The sequence below is a fragment of the Coregonus clupeaformis genome, chromosome 39 (assembly GCF_020615455.1).
Source record: "Coregonus clupeaformis isolate EN_2021a chromosome 39, ASM2061545v1, whole genome shotgun sequence".
Classification (NCBI taxonomy): domain Eukaryota; kingdom Metazoa; phylum Chordata; class Actinopteri; order Salmoniformes; family Salmonidae; genus Coregonus; species Coregonus clupeaformis.
The window spans coordinates 3,367,396-3,390,217 of NC_059230.1; the positions used below are offsets into that span (position 1 = coordinate 3,367,396).

General features: G+C 43.8%; 1 protein-coding gene across 1 annotated transcript; it reads right to left on the reverse strand.

Moving 5' to 3' along the window:
• Positions 1 to 615: 615 nt before the first annotated feature.
• On the reverse strand, positions 616 to 12,749 carry LOC121554388 (E3 ubiquitin-protein ligase TRIM39-like). Its single transcript, XM_045211756.1, has 10 exons — positions 12,615 to 12,749; positions 11,678 to 11,805; positions 11,068 to 11,414; positions 10,759 to 10,954; positions 9,954 to 10,049; positions 7,989 to 8,222; positions 7,714 to 7,861; positions 2,917 to 2,943; positions 2,034 to 2,301; positions 616 to 1,619 (listed from the first exon to the last, which is right to left on the reverse strand). The coding sequence occupies exons 1-10, from the start codon at positions 12,619 to 12,621 to the stop codon at positions 1,349 to 1,351; spliced, it is 1,722 nt and encodes a 573-aa protein (XP_045067691.1). The 5' UTR covers positions 12,622 to 12,749; the 3' UTR covers positions 616 to 1,348.
• Between the last annotated feature and the right edge of the window lie 10,073 nt (positions 12,750 to 22,822).

Consider the following 22,822-nt stretch of genomic DNA (forward strand, 5'->3'; position numbering starts at 1 on the left):
TTTATCATTCTTTGCCTATAGCCCTAGGTCACTTTTTCATTGATTAACATTTGTAAGATTGGTTCATATACTCAACAATTAGTAACACATAGAATAGACATACCGGGGTGGCAGGTAGCGTAGCAGTTAAGAGCGTTGGGCTAGTATCCGAAAGCTGGTTCGAATCCCCAAGCCGACTAGGTGAACCATCTGTCAATGTGCCCTTGAGCAAGGCACTTAACCCTAATTGCTGAGTAAGAGCATCTGCAAAGTTACTAAAATGTGAATGTCAACACCACATAATGTCGTATCTCTCACTTTAAGTGTAAGTTATATAGCTCCAAGTCTACTGTGAATTCCACTTAACTTTGCTGCAGTGGTTTTCTTTCCTAGGACTTTGGTTGAATATCATTTCAGGGGTGATTTACTTATTGATAGAAAATCTTTATTTTAAAAGCTTCAGATTGAAGTAAAAAGTAAACATTTTATTCTCTGTGAATTTGCTGTACTGTAGTTAGTTACATATTTAGTAGATTTTAATGCAGGTGTAGTGAAATGCTTGTATTCCTAGCTCCAACAGTGCCATCATATCTAAGAATACACAAAAATATACAAAAATCAAAAAGTAAAAGAATGGAATTAAGAAATATTAGGAAGAGCAATGTCAGAGTCCGGAGTATAAATATATATATATATATGTATTCTCTGTGAATTTGCTGTACTGTAGTTGTTGTTTACAGCTTTCCATTTACTTCTAGACTTATCAAATATATAATGAAAGACTTATAAAAAAGTCAACTGTTTCACAGTAAGGATTTTTAGAAGATGTATTTTTATCCAAAGATCTACCCCCTTAACATATAGTTAACATGTTTAGTTGTTTACTGTTTAGTAAAGCAATACCCAAATGAACGTATGGCAATACCCAACTAAATGTCCATTTAGATTAATCCAGCTATCAAAATAGTTCAAATGTAAAGCATTAGACTTCTGTGTATTAAAGCAAGTAAGAATCTGGACAGTAAGGTCATCAATCAAACACTAGCTTTTCCTGACCATGTTACCTGACCTGAGGAAAACTCTGGGCCTTAGTTATACAGTATATCAGCTATCACTTGGGTCCCACAGTTTTTCCTGGTAAGATCACACAGTGAGGATGATCTCAGGCCCCTAATCAAGTGACTAAACTGTGATCGATCAACCTCTGAGCAGAATGGGGTGTGTCATGTCATGACTTCGTCCCAAATGTCATGCTATTCCCTGCATAGTGCACTACTTTTGACCAGGGCCCAAAGTAGTGCAGTCAAAATTAGTGCACTGTAGAGGGAATAGGGTGCCATTTGGGACACAGTCCTCGTCATGTCTTGTCTCAGCTATGCTTCACAGCACTGATGATGAGCGGGGCCGCGTTCTTTCCATCGTGGTTGAGACAGGGACTAAATATTGGATACAAACTCTCGCTGAATGTATCCACGAATGTGAAGAGGTGCGTGCGCGCCTTGACGTCGTAGAACGACACCTGGCCACCTTCATAGTCGAGGAAGATGCCAATCTTCTGGGGGTGAGAGGTCAGCTGGAGGTGCTGTCGAGTGGATGCCAGAGCCTTGACCTCCCCACTCTTCAGCCACAGGCACCAGTACCTTTGTGATGAATTGACATTAGATTATTATTCTTGCTAAATATCACATCCATAAATGATCTGTAAATCTATTAGCTAATGTTAACTAATTTTGAATGTCTATTCATGTACCCTTATCGGCAAGTGTTACCAAGAAAATAAAAATAAACATCCTACTCAATATTTTAAAAAGGTAGAATTATATAATTACTTTGATACACTGAATAACATGCTCTGTAACAACAAGGGCATGACATCTATCCAGACTCTCAAGCTTTTTGAATCTCTTTGAATGTGTTTAGATTTTTTGTTAATTTGTGATGTTTTGTGTGGAAGGACGTATAGATTTGTGTATTACATTTGAACTTTTATCCTTCAAAATGTATAACATTTCAATGTAAAAAATAAATAAACTAAAATAGAAAGGCAGCAGTACCCTCCATCAGGGCTCAGCTTTATCTCTCCCTTCCGGCGTGCCAATGCCCGCATCACGCCCACAGTCCAGGCAGTCTTGCGGCCCACCTCGACCTCCCAGTAATGGCGTCCAGAGGACAGGCCCTCGCGAGCGATCACGAAGAGGGCGGGGCTGAAGCGACGAGTGCCTTCCGACTGGTTGTGCTTCTGTTCCTCGTACATCACCTGGCGACCATCCTCTGACAGGACCAGGTTCCTCTGGGCCGTACCCGGGTCCAGGTACACCTCACCTGGAGGAGAGAGAGAGAGCAGTGTTGAGAACAGTGATGGTTCTTATGAGAACAGTGTAAGTTCTATTTAAAAGAGGGTGGGTTATATTCTGACCAGTCCAAGTTCCATTTAAAACAATGTATGTAACTGACCAAATAGAATCGAGGAGTGGACATATCCCTGGAGTGAACAACCAGTGGAGGCTGCTGAGGGGAGACGGCTCATAATAATGGCTGGAACGGAGCGAATGGAATGGCATCAAACACATTGAAACCGTGTGTTTGATGTTGTTGATACCTTTCTACTTATTCCTCTCCAGCCATTACTACGTTCCCGTCCTCCCCAATTAAGGTGACACCAACCTCCACTGCTACTGTAGGTTTGTATCCTTCCTAAGTGTAATCATGACCCAGTACTGACACCATATGGTGAAGTATAGACAGAGCAGAATTACTGAGGATCAACAAAGCCTCTGCCTTACTATTTTCCTCTATTATCGACTGAAACTTTAGAAGACAACATCATTCTGTCATAAACGTTAACACAAAGTAGTTTCAAAGAGGAGCATGTGTACCCAAATCATCACACTTGAAATTCAAATTCGCACCTATCTAAAAAATACTAACTGTACTCACTTGCATAGTTCTGCAGCTTCCTGAGCTCTGCAAAGGAGAGAAAGAGAGACACACTGTCAGAGTCAGAGAGACAGAATAAAAAATATAATTACTAGACACATTGGAAAGAATTAACCAAAAAAACAGAATAAACTGGAATGCTATTTGGACCTAAACAGAGAGTACACAGTGGCAGAATACCTGACCACTGTGACTGTCCCAAAATGAAGGAAAGCTATGTACAGACTCAGTGAGCATAGCCTAGCTATTGACAGTGGTAGGCAGACCTGGCTCTAAAGAGAAGACAGGCTATGTGCACACTGCCCACAAAATGAGGGAGAGAGAGACAGCGAGCGAGACAGAGAGAGAGAGAGAGAGAAATGCGAGAGAGCGCAATTCCTAACCTCCTGCCAAATGAATGACCATATTAGAAACACATATTTCCCTCAGATTGCACAGACCCACAAATAATTCGAAAACAAATCCAATTTTGATAAACACCCAAATCTATTAGGTGAAATACCACAGTGTGCCATTACAGCAGCAAGATTTGTGACCTGTTGCCACAAGAAAAATGATTATTTAATTTTTTTTGTACATTTTTGTATTGTTTATTTAACTTTTGTTTATTATCTATTTCACTTGCTTTGGAAATGTGAACATATGTTTACCAAGCCAATAAAGCCTTTTAAATTGAATTGAGAGAGCAAGTGAGCTACAGAGCAAGAGAGCGAGATAGAGAGAGAGCGCGAGCGAGACAGAGAGAAAGAGCGCGAGCGAGACAGAGAGAGAAAGCACGAGCGAGACAGAGCATGAGAGAGAGAGAGTGAGAGAAAGAGAGCGAGAGCGATACAGAGAGAGACAGTCAGAGAGAGAGAGAGAGAGAGGGAGTCAGAGTCAAAGTCGACAGTGGAGGTAAACAGACAGTGCTAATCCCACCTTCATGTGGCGCTGTCAGTCAGTCGCCTGTTGTTGCCATCTCATTACTAACAGATGGCTGACCTTTGGCATCTACTGTACTTCACTATGTATCCCATCTGATGATTCACTCTCTATATAGAGGAGCCAGTCCAATGACCTACATCTAGATAGCTACATAGACACCACAGGTTAGTGGCTAATGCTAACGGCTGGAGTGGAATAGTATCAAATGCATCAAACCCATGCCATTCCATTGATGCCATTCCATTTGCTCCTTTCTGGCCATTATTATGAGCCGTGATAAACACTGATCTAAGGTCAGTTTGGTGTTTTTTCTTCCCTGCAGTTGAGATAAGAATTGAGGGAAACTATGCTGATCCTAGATTGGTGCCTACAGGTACAGTGGGGGAAAAAAGTATTTAGTCAGCCACCAATTGTGCAAGTTCTCCCACTTAAAAAGATGAGAGAGGCCTGTAATTTTCATCATAGGTACACGTCAACTATGACAGACAAAATTAGAATTTCTTTTCCAGAAAATCACATTGTAGGATTTTTAATGAATTTATTTGCAAATTATGGTGGAAAATAAGTATTTGGTCAATAACAAAAGTTTCTCAATACTTTGTTATATACCCTTTGTTGGCAATGACACAGGTCAAACGTTTTCTGTAAGTCTTCACAAGGTTTTCACACACTGTTGCTGGTATTTTGGCCCATTACTCCATGCAGATCTCCTCTAGAGCAGTGATGTTTTGGGGCTGTCGCTGGGCAACACGGACTTTCAACTCCCTCCAAAGATTTTCTATGGGGTTGAGATCTGGAGACTGGCTAGGCCACTCCAGGACCTTGAAATGCTTCTTACGAAGCCACTCCTTCATTGCCCGGGCGGTGTGTTTGGGATCATTGTCATGCTGAAAGACCCAGCCACGTTTCATCTTCAATGCCCTTGCTGATGGAAGGAGGTTTTCACTCAAAGTCTCACAATACATGGCCCCATTCATTCTTTCCTTTACACGGATCAGTCGTCCTGGTCCCTTTGCAGAAAAACATCCCCAAAGCATGATGTTTCCACCCCCATGCTTCACACTAGGTATGGTGTTCTTTGAATGCAACTCAGCATTCTTTGTCCTCCAAACACGACGAGTTGAGTTTTGACCAAAAAGTTATATTTTGGTTTCATCTGACCATATGACATTCTCCCAATCCTCTTCTGGATCATCCAAATGCACTCTAGCAAACTTCAGACGGGCCTGGACATGTACTGGCTTAAGCAGGGGGACACGTCTGGCATTGCAGGATTTAAGTCCCTGGCGGCGTACTGTGTTACTGATGGTAGGCTTTGTTACTTTGGTCCCAGCTCTCTGCAGGTCATTCACTAGGTCCCCCCGTGTGGTTCTGGGATTTTTGCTCACCGTTCTTGTGATCATTTTGACCCCACGGGGTGAGATCTTGCGTGGAGCCCCAGATCGAGGGAGATCAGTGGTCTTGTATGTCTTCCATTTCCTAATAATTGCTCCCACAGTTGATTTCTTCAAACCAAGCTGCTTACCTATTGCAGATTCAGTCTTCCCAGCCTGGTACAGGTCTACAATTTTGTTTCTGGTGTCCTTTGACAGCTCTTTGGTCTTGGCCATAGTGGAGTTTGGAGTTAGACTGTTTGAGGTTGTGGACAGGTGTCTTTTATACTGATAACAAGTCCAAACAGGTGCCATTAATACATGTAACGAGTGGAGGACAGAGGAGCCTCTTAAAGAAGAAGTTACAGGTCTGTGAGAGCCAGAAATCTTGCTTGTTTGTAGGTTACCAAATACTTATTTACTTAAATACTTATATTTTCTCAATTTGTCTGTCATAGTTGACGTGTACCTATGATGAAAATTACAGGCCTCTCACATCTTTTTAAGTGGGAGAACTTGCACAATTGGTGGCTGACTAAATACTTTTTTTCCCCACTGCAACTTCTACCTGGAGAGAAATGGGATTTGGAAACAGGAAGTGAGGTCACTCAGGAAGCACGTGACAATGGTGGTCCCTCAAATTTTACAGTTTTACACATATTGCTCAGCTTTTGACAAAAGCCTTATACTGTATATCAGGGGTAGGCAACCCTGGCACTAAAACTTCATGTTTTTGATTTAACCGACGTGGAAGACCAGGTGTGTTGAATTTAGGCAATCACTGGACTGATCAATTAGTTCAGTTGGTCAGGTGTTGTGCCTAGTTGCAACAAAATCCTGCAGTACCTGTGGCCCTCCAGGAACAGGGTTGCCTACCCCTGCTGTAGGTAGTGCACCACTATCTTACCCTGGCAAACAAGGTATGATTTGATCTACAGTCGTGGTCAAAAGTTTTGAGCATGACACACATATTAACTTTCACAAAGTCTGCTGCCTCAGTTTTTATGATGGCAATTTGCATATACTCCAGAATGTTATGAAGAGTGATCAGATGAATTACAATTCATTGCAAAGTCCCTCTTTTCCATGAAAATGAAATAAATCCCCAAAAAACTTTTCCACTGCATTTCAGCCCTGCCACAAAAGGACCAGCTGACATCATGTCAGTGATTCTCTCGTTAACACAGGTGAGAGTGTTGACGAGGACAAGGCTGGAGATCACTCTGTCATGCTGATTGAGTTAGAATAACAGACTGGAAGCTTTAAAAAGGAGGGTGTTGCTTGAAATCATTGTTCTTCCTCTGTTAACCATGGTTACCTGCAAGGAAACACGTGCCGTCATCATTGCTTTGCACAAAAAGGGCTTCAGAGGCAAGGATATTACTGCTAGTAAGATTGCACCTAAATCAACCATTTATCGGATCATCAAGAACGTCAAGGAGAGAGGTTCAATTGTTGTGAAGAAGGCTTCAGGGCGCACAAGAAAGTCCAGCAAGCGCCAGGATAGTCTCCTAAAGTTGATTCAGCTGCGGGATCGGGGCACCACCATTGCAGAGCTTGCTCAGGAATGGCAGCAGGCAGGTGTGAGTGAATCTGCACACACAGTGAGGCGAAGACTTTTGGAGGATGGCCTGGTGTCAAGAAGGGCAGCGAGGAAGCCACTTTTCTCCAGGAAAAACATCAGGGACAGACTGATATTCTGCAAAAGGTACAGGGATTGGACTGCTGAGGACTGGGGTAAAGTCATTTTCTCTGATGAATCCCCTTTCCGATTGTTTGGGGCATCCGGAAAAAAGCTTGTCCAGAGAAGAAAAGGTGAGCGCTACCATCAGTCCTGTGTCATGCCAACAGTAAAGCATCCTGAGACTATTCATGTGTGGGGTTGCTTCTCAGCCAAGGGAGTGGGCTCACTCACAATTTTGCCTAAGAACACAGCCATGAATAAAGAATGGTACCAACACATCCTCCGAGAGCAATTTCTCCCAACCATCCAAGAACAGTTTGGTGACGAACAATGCCTTTTTCAGCATGATGGAGCACCTTGCCATAAGGCAAAAGTGATAACTAAGTGGCTCAGGGAACAAAACATCAACATTTTGGGTCCATGGCCAGGAAACTCCCCAGACCTTAATCCCACTGAGAACTTGTGGTCAATCCTCAAGAGGCGGGTGGACAAACAAAAACTCACAAATTCTGACAAACTCCAAGCATTGATTATGTAAGAACGGGCTGCCATCAGTCAGGATGTGGCCCATAAGTTAATTGACAGCATGCCAGGGCAGATTGCAGAGGTCTTGAAAAAGAAGGGTCAACACTGCAAATATTGACTCTTTGCATAAACTTAATGTAATTGTCAATAAAAGCCTTTGACACTTATGGAATGCTTGTAATTATTCTGACAAAAATACCTAAAAACACTGAAGCAGCAAACTTTGTGAAGACAATTAATTCTCAAAACTTTTGACCAAGACTGTATATAATAATGGTTGATTTTGCCCACCTTTTCCGTACAGACTCTTGAGTTCTTCCTGGAACCTGTCGACGAGGGTGCTGACGGATGATTGGATAGTTCCTAGGTAGAGGTCTGTGTTCACACTCACACCTGACCAATTAATGGGCTCTGGGAGGGGCGCCAGTGTGGGCAAGCTCTGCAGGGGAGGACGAGAAGGGGTTTAACTGTGTATGGTGTGTGTGTGTGTGTGTGTGTGTTATGCGTGTGTCTGTGTGTTTCTGTGTGTGTGGGCCTGTGTATCCCCTCGTCATGTCCTAGCCTACCTTAAGGAAGATTACTTTATCCTGGTTCTGTGCCAGGGCGTCCAGCTCTCCGCTCCTCTTCCGGAGCTGGCTCAGTTCGTCCTCCAGACCTCGGACCAGCTCCTGGGCATGCCTCTCCGCCTCACGCTGTCTCGTACCGATCAGCTCCACCAGCTCAGCCTGGCTCTGCTCCACTAGACTTTGCAGCTCTGCATACACCTGCCAACTGTCCTCCAACTCCCTCTGGGCGCTGCTCTATAAAGACAGGTTATAGACAGACATACATAGTACACAGATATTGAGACATTGTTCTATTGAGAGTCATAGAGATGGGAGAGGACAGAGTGACATGTACAGACATATTCTAGAGATACAGACAAATACATTACCACAGCTGGACTCCAATCAAGTTGTAGAAACATCTCAAGGATGATCAATGTCTCATAGCAAAGGGTCTGAATACTTATGTAAATAAGGTCTCTGTTTTTTTCTTTTATACATTTGCAAACATTTCTAAAAAACGGTTTTCACTTTGTCATTATTGGGTATTGTGTGTAGATTGATGAGGAAAAAAATGTATTTAATCCATTTTAGAATAAAGCTGTAACGTAACAAAATGTGGAAAAAAGTCAACTGGTCTGAAGACCTTCCGAATGCACTGTATACAGACATATTCTGGAGATACAGATAAATCCATCGCTCTCCTACATCTCCCTCTGAGCACTGCTATAAAGATGGGGAGATGCAGGAGAGAGGTTGTGTGTGAAAACACACACGGCTGAGGTACACGTTTGAGTGATGTGAAGTTACTCTAAAGCTGTCGACACACAACTGATGTACATGTTTGCCAACAGCACAACTGGCCTAACAGGTCTGGCTGCCTTATCCCTCTCAGCCCACAGGCAAATATCTACCTGCTTGAGTTGGAGGAAACAGTTTGTGTTTTGTTATGCTTCCTTTCCATGTCACGTGTTCATGACTACACAGGAAAAGTGTATAATATAAAAACATGATTGAAAATCAAAACCTATGAACAGAATTGTTTATCATCCCACTCACTCCCCCCCTCTCATCCCTCTCCCCCCTCCCCCCTTCTAGTCAGTAAATAACCCACCAAGATATGCCCTCCCTCTGTAACCTCATCGCATTTTTAAACACGGCTCAAGTGGACTGCAGTTGCACTGTGCTCTATTTACAGTCAATATCTGACCAGGAGACTGGTCAACCAGCGTAGCAGTGAACTAAGCGAGTTTTAGTGAGTAGTCAGTACTGCTACAGAGAAAACAGTTTACTGCTATTAACTACTATTTAGCCAAGTGTCAGTTGGCTGTGTCTATGTGATCCCTGCAGGAATTGACCCCTCGACCTTGGCTAGCGCCTGTCTATGAATTTGAGACTGACAACGTTTTCTCCAGTCCCATGTGTCAGCTGTTTACCTAAACAAGTCGTTTTGCTGTTATTTAATACTGGATTGCCCCTTTAAAGCTGATAGAAATTCTACTATCTTAACCTCTTTGGTCCACAAAGGGAGTTTCCAGGAGGTACTAGTTAAGGACTGTAGTCTTAAAACAAGGTGCGGGCACTCAGGTAAATGTTTGCACTGGCCACGCCGGCTAGTCTGCCTAGGCCTAAGAGATGGATCAGAGCCATTACAAAAATGGGAGCAAAAATGCTATCTATTGTAGTCAACTGTAAGGCCTAGTGTAAGGGTTGGGGACACTATGGGGGTATTGACACTATGCAAATGTATTCTATTTGATTTATACATCATATAACTTTATTCATCCATATGTCCCATCAAGATAGATATTTATTTTACAGAAATAAAAGAGCCCTGATCAAGAGGCGGTATGCCAATCAACTATTGTTGTTTCACTACGGTTTGCCCTAATGAATACAACCCAGCTTACTCTCACTCAACCAAACACCACAAAAGACAAAAGGTGGTGCATTTTGATGACATCACCATTTATACGAGGAACTCACTTTGATGACCCGTATGGACTGGTTGATCTCCTCCAGCTTCTTGGCCCGCTCCTTGATCAGGTGTTTCAGCTCCAACCTCCACTTACCCAGATGACTCTGTGTGAGTGCAGAAAATATTAAAGTCTGATGTATAGTACAGTACAAAAGCAAGAAATACACGGGAGGGGGTGCATTTTATGCGATTACTGGGTAGATGTGATGCAGATGCTAGGTATGATGTATGCTGAATCACCTCTGTTACCCAAGGGCTGGCTGTACTCAACAGTAAGGTATCCACAGGTTATAGTGTTATACATCTCAGCCATCCTGCCTATCTGTGTTAGCCCACTGAGCTAACGCACTGTTACACATCATTTCTGCCATCATAATGGATTGGATCTCCCGAGTGGCGCAGTGGTCTAAGGCACTGCATCGCAGTGCTAGCTGTGCCACTAGAGATCCTGGTTCGAATCCAGGCTCTGTCGTAGCCGGCCGCGACCGGGAGACCCATGGGGCGGCGCACATTTGGCCCAGCGTCGTCCAGGGTAGGGGAGGGAATGGACGGCAGGGATGTAGCTCAGTTGGTAGAGCATGGCGTTTGCAACGCCAGGGTTGTGGGTTCGATAAAATAATGTATGCGCTAACTGTAAGTCGCTCTGGATAAGAGCGTCTGCTAAATGACTAAAATGTAAATGTAAATGTAATAATCAACTAGGGTTCGAACCATGGTCTCCTGTGCACTACAAGACTGTGTTAGCCCACTGAGCTAAAGTGTGGCTATCTAGCCTATCTTTCTGCTGTATCCATCTGTCTACCCTGGACTCACCATCTTCTTCTTCCACTCACGGTCGACTGAGACGATCTCGTGGGTCTTGTGTGCGGCCTCTGCGCAGGAGATGCAGACGCAGCCGCGGTCGTTACGACAGTAGACCTCCAGCAGGCGCTCGTGCTTCTTACAGATCTTCTCTTCCAGGTGGTGCAAGGGCTCAACCAGGCGGTGGGACGTCAGAGATTTCACCTTCCTGTGTTTAGGTAAAGTTTAACTTATGTGTCAGGGTGGGGGTCAATTACATTTCAATTCAGTCATAGAGAGAAGAAGGCAAAACACTAAGAAAATATATTTGTTATTTCTCACTTGTGATGTCGGAGATGTGCCTCACAGTATGACCCGGGACAGTTGAGACAAGATTTCAGGGCCCTCATCTTCCTCCCAATGCACGCATCACACGGCACCTCGCCCGCCCGGGCGAACTCCCCACCCTCCGCCTCAGCCGCCGGTGACTCTCCGTGAAACCCATGTCCCGCCGCCAGACTCCCAGCCACCGCACCCGCCTTCGTGTTCGGTGGAGTCACCCCCACATCGAGTCCCTGGAACTGGGAAGAGATCTCGGCGAGGACCCGGTTGATGCTGAGCTCCGGCCTCCGGGTGTAGCTCTTCTTACACATGGGGCACTGGAACTTCTTGCTGTGGTCCCAGTAGCCCTACAGAATGAGGAGGAGAAAGAGAAGGACTTTATTTATCCATTTTCCTTACAGTCCATGGAAACACACACACACACACAAGGGGTTGGAAGCACATAGTCTAGTATTCTTCCTAGGTTCCTTAATACATTCTAGAATGTTTTTCCTGGCCACTGACATTTCGCTTATGTTTTGCTTGCTTTTTGGGGTCTAGGCCAGGTAACTGTAAAGCACTTTATGACAACTGCTGATGTAAAAAGAGCTTTATAAAGTAAATATGATACCTGAAGACAGGCCTTGCAGAAGCTGTGTCCGCAGGGGGTAGAGACAGGCTCTACGAAGACCTCCAGACAGATAGAACATTGGAACGACTCCTCTGACAAAGTGCCCCCCCTCCCTGGGGATCTCACACCTGACAGAGGGAGGGGAGTGAGTGTGTAGGAGAGAGAGAGAAACGAAAAAGCCAGTATATTAAAATGAGCACCATAGCCATAACTTTTTAAACATCAACACAACTCCCATCAATAAACGGGTTGTGAAAGAGTTTGTTCCAAACACTTCAGCTGTAAACCATCCCTGGAATGTAGAAATGCAGGCTGTATCTCTACCTTGTACCTGCTCTAGGTTTTTTTAAAATCTGTACAGATGCGTACTGTATGTCTGCTCTCAAATGGCACCATATTCCCTATACAATGCACTCTGGTCAAAAGTAGTGCATTGTGCACGATACAGAGGATACGATGCCCTTTGGGACGCAGCCTACTCAAACTGAAATGACATGCCATGTTTCGATAAATACCTTTTCAACTTCAAATAACGAAAACATACAGGATGTTTGAAGTTAAAGTGAGAGCATATGGCAGAATCACCCATGTCAATTTCCACAGAACTATTATCAAATTCATGCTAAAAAAAAGTACTTTTAGACACTAATCTTTCATGTTGACTTTAAAACACAATGTGGGACCTTGATAATTTCTCCGCCCATACCATTGAGTCAGACTTTAGTATGTTATGTTCCATACTACATCAACATTTCTTTAAACGGACTCATGAAAACATTCCCCACATACGCTGTGAAAGAATCTCCTATGTCCAAACAAGTTTACAATCATTCTTGGTAACCAACTTGAGGATAACGTATGAGATTTAGATGATATAATACAGCAATAAAAAAGGGATATTTTTTTAAATAAATAAATAAAAAGGTATACAACTTACTCTGCATGCTGATTGAGCTCTCCTGTTTCTCGTGTGTTCACACAGTCCCGTGTCTCTGTAGTCCTCCGGAGGTTGCTTCCTACTCCACTGTATTGTATTGTACTGTCCGTCTCTCTATGTAAATCCACAACAGGTTTTGGCCCTGTGAAACTCACTACAGTGTCCCTTCCTCGCTCTCAACATCACACACCCTGCAGTATCTCCCTCCCTCTCTCCCTTTGCTCTGAGCAGTAAGCACTCTGTGGGTGTGTCCAAACTTCACCTGGGCCTGTGTTCACAAAGCAGGAGTGCTGATCTAGGATCAGGCCCCTTCTCCATGACCATATAATCATATTATGGTCGAAAGGCAAAACTGATCCTAGACCAGCAATCCTAGTCAGATGCTTTATGAATACAGGACATGGTAGGAAATGAGTACTTCCCTAGTCTCCACCTTTACACACCCTACTCAACCGCAATACCACGACATCACAATCACTCCAGAAACCTAAGCAAAGTTGTCAGAAATGTACCAATTAGGCCTAGGCTATAATGGACTGGATTATAATTTTTTCCATGCAAACGTTACAAAAACTAACCAGAGTAAGTCTAGCTATACCTGCATGACAATGACACACTGGAGTAGCCTACGAGTGTGTCGGTCATTTCACCCCATTGCCATCAGTTGGCGCTAAACACAGATTGGAAGTGTTTGCCAAGTTGTAAGAGATATGGGGTATATGGGTCAAGATTCACATGGCATCGATCAACACACTATTCTATTTTCAGATATATGGCTTCCTCTAGAAGTAGTCTGCTTGAGAGGTAGTTCAATTGCTCAGTCTGGAATTGTTCACTAATCCAGTCACTACTCCTCGTGGCCATAACTTCTGTAAGAATTGTATTGAAAGTTACTGAGATTCCAGAGATATACCCCAGTGCCCTATGTGTAAAGAGGAGTTCTTCAAAAGACCTGAGCTCCGGGTCAACACGTCATACAAGGAAGTAGTTGATCATTTTAAGTCTGTGAATGTTAAGGATAAACAGTGGGGGAAAAAAGTATTTAGTCAGCCACCAATTGTGCATGTTCTCCCACTTAAAAAGATGAGAGAGGCGTGTAATTTTCATCATGGGTACACGTCAAGTATGACAGACAAATTGAGATTTTTTTTCTCCAGAAAATCACATTGTAGGATTTTTAATGAATTTATTTGCAAATTATGGTGGAAAATAAGTATTTGGTCACCTACAAACAAGCAAGATTTCTGGCTCTCACAGACCTGTAACTTCTTCTTTAAGAGGCTCCTCTGTCCTCCACTCGTTACCTGTATTAATGGCACCTGTTTGAACTTGTTATCAGTATAAAAGACACCTGACCACAACCTCAAACAGTCACACTCCAAACTCCACTATGGCCAAGACCAAAGAGCTGTCAAAGGACACCAGAAACAAAATTGTAGACCTGCACCAGGCTGGGAAGACTGAATCTGCAATAGGTAAGCAGCTTGGTTTGGAGAAATCAACTGTGGGAGCAATTATTAGGAAATGGAAGACATACAAGACCACTGATAATCTCCCTCGATCTGGGGCTCCACGCAAGATCTCACCCCGTGGGGTCAAAATGAACACAAGAACGGTGAGCAAAAATCCCAGAACCACACGGGGGGACCTAGTGAATGACCTGCAGAGAGCTGGGACCAAAGTAACAAAGCCTACCATCAGTAACACACTACGCCACCAGGGACTCAAATCCTGCAGTGCCAGACGTGTCCCCCTGCTTAAGCCAGTACATGTCCAGGCCCGTCTGAAGTTTGCTAGAGTGCATTTGGATGATCCAGAAGAGGATTGGGAGAATGTCATATGGTCAGATGAAACCAAAATAGAACTTTTTGGTAAAAACTCAACTCGTCGTGTTTGGGGGACAAAGAATGATGAGTTGCATCCAAAGAACACCATACCTACTGTGAAGCATGGGGGTGGAAACATCATGCTTTGGGGCTGTTTTTCTGCAAAGGGACCAGGACGACTGATCCGTGTAAAGGAAAGAATGAATGGGCCATGTATCGTGAGATTTTGAGTGAAAACCTCCTTCCATCAGCAAGGGCATTGAAGATGAAACGTGGCTGGGTCTTTCAGCATGACAATGATCCCAAACACACCGCCCGGGCAACGAAGGAGTGGCTTCGTAAGAAGCATTACAAGGTCCTGGAGTGGCCTAGCCAGTCTCCAGATCTCAACCCCATAGAAAATCTTTGGAGGGAGTTGAAAGTCCGTGTTGCCCAGCGACAGCCCCAAAACATCACTGCTCTAGAGGAGATCTGCATGGAGGAATGGGCCAAAATACCAGTAACAGTGTGTGAAAACCTTGGGAAGACTTACAGAAAACGTTTGACCTGTGTCATTGCCAACAAAGGGTATATAACAAAGTATTGAGAAACTTTTGTTATTGACCAAATACTTATTTTCCACCATAATTTGCAAATAAATTCATTAAAAATCCTACAATGTGATTTTCTGGAAAAAAAATTCTCATTTTGTCTGTCATAGTTGACGTGTACCTATGATGAAAATTACAGGCCTCTCTCATCTTTTTAAGTGGGAAAACTTGCACAATTGGTGGCTGACTAAATACTTTTTTTCCCCACTGTATATACTGCTCAAAAAAATAAAGGGAACACTTAAACAACACAATGTAACTCCAAGTCGATCACACTTCTGTGAAATCAAACTGCCCACTTAGGAAGCAACACTGATTGACAATAAATTGCACATGCTGTTGTGCAAATGGAATAGACAACAGGTGGAAATTATAGGCAATTAGCAAGACACCCCCAATAATGGAATGGTTCTGCAGGTGGTGACCACAGACCACTTCTCAGTTCCTATGCTTCCTGGCTGATGTTTTGGTCACTTTTGAATGCTGGCGGTGCTTTCTCTCTAGTGGTAGCATGAGACGGAGTCTACAACCCACACAAGTGGCTCAGGTAGTGCAGCTCATCCAGGATGGCACATCAATGCGAGCTGTGGCAAGAAGGTTTGCTGTGTCTGTCAGCGTAGTGTCCAGAGCAAGGAGGCGCTACCAGGAGACAGGCTAGTACATCAGGAGACGTGGAGGAGGCCGTAGGAGGGCAACAACCCAGCAGCAGGACCGCTACCTCCGCCTTTGTGCAAGGAGGAGCAGGAGGAGCACTGCCAGAGCCATGCAAAATGACCTCCAGCAGGCCACAAATGTGCATGTGTCTGCTCAAACTGTCAGAAACATAATAATAATATAATATGCCATTTAGCAGACGCTTTTATCCAAAGCGTCTTACAGTCGTGCATGCATACATTTTTGTGTATGGGTGGTCCCGGGGATCGAACCCACTACCTTGGCGTTACAAGCGCCGTGCTCTACCAGCTGAGCTACAGACTCCATGAGGGTGGTATGAGGGCCCGACGTCCACAGGTGGGGGTTGTGCTTACAGCCCAACACCGTGCAGGACGTTTGGCATTTGCCAGAGAACACCAACATTGGCAAATTCGCCACTGGCGCCCTGTGCTCTTCACAGATGAAAGCAGGTTCACACTGAGCACGTGACAGACGTGACAGAGTCTGGAGACGCCGTGGAGAACGTTCTGCTGCCTGCAACATCCTCCAGCATGACCGGTTTGGCGGTGGGTCAGTCATGGTGTGGGGTGGCATTTCTTTGGGGGGGGGGCGCACAGCCCTACATGTGCTCGCCAGAGGTAGCCTGACTGCCATTAGGTACCGAGATGAGATCCTCAGACCCCTTGTGAGACCATATGCTGGTGCGGTTGGCCCTGGGTTCCTCCTAATGCAAGACAATGCTAGACCTCATGTGGCTGGAGTGTGTCAGCAGTTCCTGCAAGAGGAAGGCATTGATGCTATGGACTGGCCCGCCCGTTCCCCAGACCTGAATCCAATTGAGCACATCTGGGACATCATGTCTCGCTCCATCCACCAACGCCACGTTGCACCACAGACTGTCCAGGAGTTGGCGGATGCTTTAGTCCAGGTCTGGGAGGAGATCCCTCAGGAGACCATTCGCCACCTCATCAGGAGCATACCCAGGCGTTGTAGGGAGGTCATACAGGCACGTGGAGGCCACACACACTACTGAGCCTCATTTTGACTTGTTTTAAGGACATTACATCAAAGTTGGATCAGCCTATAGTGTGGTTTTCCACGTTAATTTTGAGGGTGACTCCAAATCCAGACCTTCATGGGTTGATACATTTGATTTCCATTGATAATTATTGTGTGATTTTGTTGTCAGCACATTCAACTATGTAAAGAAAAAAGTATTTAAGTTTATTTCATTCATTCAGATCTAGGATGTGTTATTTTTGTGTTCCCTTTATTTTTTTGAGCAGTGTATATATATATATTTTTTTTGTCATTTAGCAGACACTCTTATCCAGAGCGACTTACAGGAGCAATTAGGGTTAAGTGCCTTGCTTAAGGGCACATCGACAGATTTTTCACCTAGTCGGCTCGGGGATTAGAACCAGCGACCTTTCAGTTACTGGCACAACGCTCTTACCCACTAAGCTACCTGCCACCCTACGCTGTGAAGCACCCGGTCTTCACTGGTCCTCGGGAGGTTGCTTGTGATGTTTGTTCTACAATAAAGCTCAAGGCCCTGAAGTCCTGCCTGGTGTGTCTGACCTCTTACTGTGAGGCTCACCTGGAGCCTCAGAGTGGAGAATCTGAAGAGACAAGCTGATCGACCCTGTGGAGAACAGGATGTGTAAAAAGCACGAGGGGATCCGGGACATGTTCTGTCAGAGCGAGAGATACTGCTATCTTGATTGACACAGACAACATGGGAGGGAGAGAAGAAACATCTCATGATTCCATGGATCTACTAGCAGCACCACTGTGAGTGGGTATGCTGGGAGAATGGGTGATAAAGAGAGCGAGATACTCAGGGGAGAACAACTGCCCCCACATTGTTTGCAGAAAAATGGCAATCTTCATGCAAATATTTTTATTTAAGACAAAACGTCCTTTAACAAATTATATATAACAAATAAAAACGCACACAGAATGTCAGCCTGCAGTACCCCGGATAGCCTTCAACTTTAGTTACTCAACAAGATGGGGCAGTCTACGACGTCACTTCCTGGAGTAGCTCAAACTGTGCATGTGTCTTCATGAGATGCCATCTTAACTTCAATGCGCTACGGAGTTGTGACATAGGAATGAATGGTATCACGTGGTTAATGGCTTTGTCCAGTCATATACTGTATGTTTAATCAAACATTCTACAGAGTGTAAAATGGAGGAAAGTTGAACTGTTGCAGAAAGAAATTAAACCTAGGCTGCATCCCCATTCCCAAACCTTCTGTTGCTTACATTTGCAGTCATGGATTGCGTCCCAATGTCTCCTTTCTCCCAAAGTGTACACTTGCACACTCCCAGTAATGGATTTAACAACGGTGGTAACACTTTCCAGCCAATGCTTACACCAAGTCAATGCTTTCGGAGAAATGTGGAGAAGTGGAACGCAGCCCTACATAAAACATTGCCCTCTTACCATCTGCAACATTCTGAACAAATCACCCTAATGAATTTGGGGTGGTTTTAAAAAGACTGGCAAGTGTCTATACTGTAACCATTCCGCCCCCCACTATCATCTTTGCCAGTACCCAGTTCCTGTCCGCTCCTGCCCAAGTCGAGCACTGCATGTGCCTCAACCATGGCTGTCTGAAAACATTACTAGCAGTCAACCCTTGCTTCCTCCATCCTGGGGAAGATCTCAATTTCATACTCATCGAGTCCTCTCTCGTAGTCTCCTCCTCTAAACCGATTGGAGTAGAAGGTCAGAGGGGAGGGACCTCTGGCTTTCTCATCCAATGGGTTTTGAGAATGAGACTAGTAGAGAGGAATTTGCAATTGAGATCTTCCCCTGGGTCTCCTCAACTCCATTAGAGGGGAAGATCCAAGGTCCCTCATTCAGATCTCCTCCAATAAGATTCATTTAGAAAACAAGGACAGAAGGTAATAATGTTTTCAAATTCATCCCATGTTAAATGAAAATTAGGCAATGCCACTATACCGTCCTGTTAGAAGACAAAATAGGTTTTCTACATGCAACAAAAAGGAGCTTGAGGTAAAAAAATAACGAAACAAAACGTTTATTAAGACATCTTTAAAAACTTTACAAAACATTGACAAAAAAACTAACCAGTCAAGTGATCCTGACCAGAACTCTCCCCAAAAAGGCTTGGACTGGCACTGAGCATATTCGTCCACACAGGTGGTTTGTGTCAGTGAGGGGTGTAACAATCATGACGTGGTTGTCTCCAGGGCTGAAGACGGGGAAGAGTCTTTGATTGGCTGGCACATGGTCGTACGTGTAGAGATGATGACCGAGATTCACATCGTAGAATGACACGCGTCACTCCCGCCCATCGAAGTATACACCCACCCCAAGTTTAAAATAAATGTAATAATAGTTACTTAAAGTAAACAAATTGTAATTGAAAATATTTGCCCCTCTGGGATAAATAAAGTTGAATTAAATTTGACTTTAATTTAAAAGGCATAGATATGATTCCTGATTTAGCCTGTTTCAATTCCTCTCATTAGGAAATGCGACAGAACAAGATTTCTGTTTTGGAGGCTTGCTTTGATGTGGGCATCTCGTGTGTGTGTGTGTGTGTGTGTGTGTTCGAACGAGGGAAGGGTTAGTACTTTGACCTGTGTCATTGCCAACAAAGGGTATATAACAAAGTATTGAGAAACTTTTGTTATTGACCAAATACTTATTTTCCACCATAATTTGCTAATAAATTCATAAAAAATCCTACAATGTGATTATCTGGAATTTTTTTCCTCATTTTGTCTGTCATAGTTGACGTGTACCTATGATGAAAATTACAGGCCTCTCATCTTTTTAAGTGGGAGAACTTGCACAATTGGTGGCTGACTAAATACTTTTTTCCCCACTGTATGTCGCACGGCACTACTTCAGGAGGAGAGGCATTTGATTTTTTTACATTATTTTTTCAATCAAAATTAGTTATGGCAGACATGCCTTCTGGGACATGTGCCTTAATAACAAACTTGTATGTGATCTTTAAATACAAATAAATTACGAAAAAATACAGGACCCTTCCCACTAGCCGTGATTGGCTGGACATGCCGAAAGAGGAGTTTGGATTGGTCTGCCATGTAGCATGCGTCGGTCTATAACATGAGCTGCTCAGCATGTGTGGATTAGCAGCAGCTTTTTTTGAAGGATATCATGAAGAACTGAAAAAGTGTTGCGTTGCTGACCTGAAGTTCATAGCACTATCGACAAAGATCAGTGGGAAAAGTTGTGATGGACTACTTTCTGGTGGACAATCGTGCCATGCTGAATCTCTCAGACTCTGAAAATGAATCAGAAGATTAAGGAATCCCTGATTTAGGTTAAAACATTTCCATTGAACCAGACATTGTAGAGTCTTCCCCCATCACGGTCATCAGAAGAAACGGTGATCAAAAATGTTGTCACGGAAGAAGTCGATAGAGTTTTGAAATCAGTGGAATGCCCGGTGGAAGCAGATAAATAATTCCCTAATGCGGAGAGTCTCGAAACGAGAACACAGGAGGCGGTTGTATAAAAAAATAATAATAACACTTGTCTCCATACTGTTAGCTAGCTAACGTTAGCTGGCTGGCTCGCTAGCTAACGTTAAGTGTATGATCTCTGTAGTAATATCATTCATATCTCAGAAAAGCATTTGCATTGCTAGGCTATAACTAATGATAGCTAGGTAGCTAACATTGGACCTAGTTGGTTAGCTTTTGCTACCTGCCTGGTATTCTGAGTTTGGGTTATGGTTCAATGTTTAGCTAGCTACATGTCTAAACAAAAGACTCCACTATGCAAGTAACCATTTCACTGTACCATTTACACTTTCTGTATCCTGTGCATGTGACAATTAAACTTTTGATTTCATTTGATAGTGTGTGTTTAACAGACTGTAATGTGAAGAACACGACCTGCACCAAAGTCAGATTAGGATATAGGCCAAGGACTAGATAGTGTATTTTTACCTGGAGTTTTCCCTTATTGTAGGCCACTACTTTCAGTCTTGAAATCTTTGGTTGTTTACTACATTACAGTATTCACTCTGTTTAGCACATGGCCTCACATGTGAATCCTTAAAGAGATGGGTGGGGCTAAGGCTTAAGAGGGTGTGAACGATGCTGAATGGGTGTAGACAAAGAAGAGCTCTCCAGTAGGTGTACCAAAACATTCACAGGCCATTTTCTCAAAAGTGGGGTTACAAGTTTATCAGCTTTCAAAAGCAAAATTACTTTCCCATTGTTCCTCAACTGCAGTGTATGATATACAATTTTCTAGCTCAGAGTCTCTACTTTTATCCAATGTAAAAAACACAATTTCACACCATTTGCTACATAGGACAGAATCCACGTTATAGCAATCTGGTGCCCGATGGCACAGTCCAGCAACCATTGGTTCATGCATGCAAAGCCTGAGCAGAGGAACGTGACCCATATCTTTGCCAATAAATTGGCAACAGATTTGAACTGCCTGTGTAAACGCAGTCATACATGTCAAAAGCTGAAACTGACTACATCTGACATTGTGAATAGAGACCTGGGACAGCATTGCAGTTTGTAGACAAGTAGTCCATCTTGGCCATGTCTTTCATTAAGGTCTTCAGAAGGTTTCCCAGTAGGTCCGGGGGGATGTTGATGCTGCATCGTCCTCTGATCCCATCTGGAGGAGCAGAAGGGAGGGAGGGAAGAATCTGAAAGGAGAAGGAGCAAAAGAGAGATGGAATAAATGGGGTTGAACATACAAGAACGTTGACCTGCAATGATGGCAGTGTTTAGATTCTCCACACTTGCAACCATCTTGGATCTAAAAGCATTAGATTATTGTAATAATTGGCTGTAGGGAGTTTCCACCATAGTTACATCCATGACTTGGAGAGTGTAAGACAAGTGAACACGTCGAGAGAAGAGTAGAAGCGATTCAGGGCGCAGCCAATGTCCATGTTCGAGAACATCAAAACCATAATGCTTCATGGGTAAATTGTGACTAATCTACAAATAACATTGAGTAGTTATGTATGCAAGGTGATTTGCAGATCAGTCACCCTCGACTCAAGTCTGCTGCAATGTTGAACGTGCGCAATTACTCACATTAAGAAGCTCAAAGGAGTGAGGAGCCAATCAGCCGCTCCAGCTCAGCACCTCTGCTTGTCAGAGCTGTTCTGTCATCTTCAAGCGCACGGCTCCGACGGAAGGCGGTGCTCTGCATCTCGTCCACCATCCTATGCGTCTCGGTGTTGTAGCGATCACAGATCAGCCCCACCTTGCTGACCAGGGCTAGGTGGAACACATTCACACATCGGATCTCGCTCTCCGCTGCATCCTGCAAGGGGGCAGGTAGACAAAACAGAGGTAGGAGGGGTTTTCAGTGATGTGATACATTCTGAAAGTTGCAGATAGAAGTACAATAGATAGACAATTTCAGCTCTATCAGATGGAACCGGTTCCAAGTCAACATGGGTTATCTTCAGTCCAGGGTCATTTTCAGTAGGCATAACAATGGAAGAAAACGCTCTGAAACAGTGACTAACCCAAGTGCATAGGGAAAACTGTCCTGGAGTCTTTGTAACCCCATGTGAGGTTCCTTGGCATGTTCTACAATTGAATGCTATGGCAAAAGAGTGCAAAATCACAGCGGGTGTGACTATAGCCAATTCAAATTAAGAAAACTCACCTTGCAGTGTTGGAATGAAGAGTTGAATTTTTCTGCCTCTTTCCGAGTGGCCTTCAGCTTCTCCTTTACCCCTGCTTGGGCTTCAGTCAGCTGAGCCTGAAGTGAAGACCATAAGTGTTAGCATTAGTGCCGGGATGGAACTAAAAACACACACACCCAGTCCCTATTCATTAGGCACCAAACTAAAGAAACCCCCAAAAAATGGATGAAACCCATGAGGGACTACCGGAGCAATGTTCTGTTCCAAAATGTTTTGTTATGTGTGCCTTAATGAATACAAGTAAAGGACCAGGGTCGTAGCATAACATTTCACAACGGAAACAAGCATTTATTGGACAAGCTCAGGTAGTCCCTCTCAGTTTGCTTCCATTTGTTGCCTAGTGAATCCAACCCTCGATTGAGGAACCATTGCTCTAAAACTCATTCTTACCTTTTGAGCCAAGAACTCTACCTGCATCTACACAACTTGGTGGG

What these genes read in the sequence shown, in the direction of transcription:
- LOC121554388 (XM_045211756.1), bottom strand. An exon ending in TCTGCAAGGCCTGTCTTCAG is followed by an intron (nt 11,415 to 11,677) that starts GTATCATATTTA and finishes CTCATTCTGTAG; the next exon opens with GGCTACTGGGACCACAGCAA. An exon ending in AAGCTGAGCCCTGATGGAGG is followed by an intron (nt 1,620 to 2,033) that starts GTACTGCTGCCT and finishes TTCATCACAAAG; the next exon opens with GTACTGGTGCCTGTGGCTGA.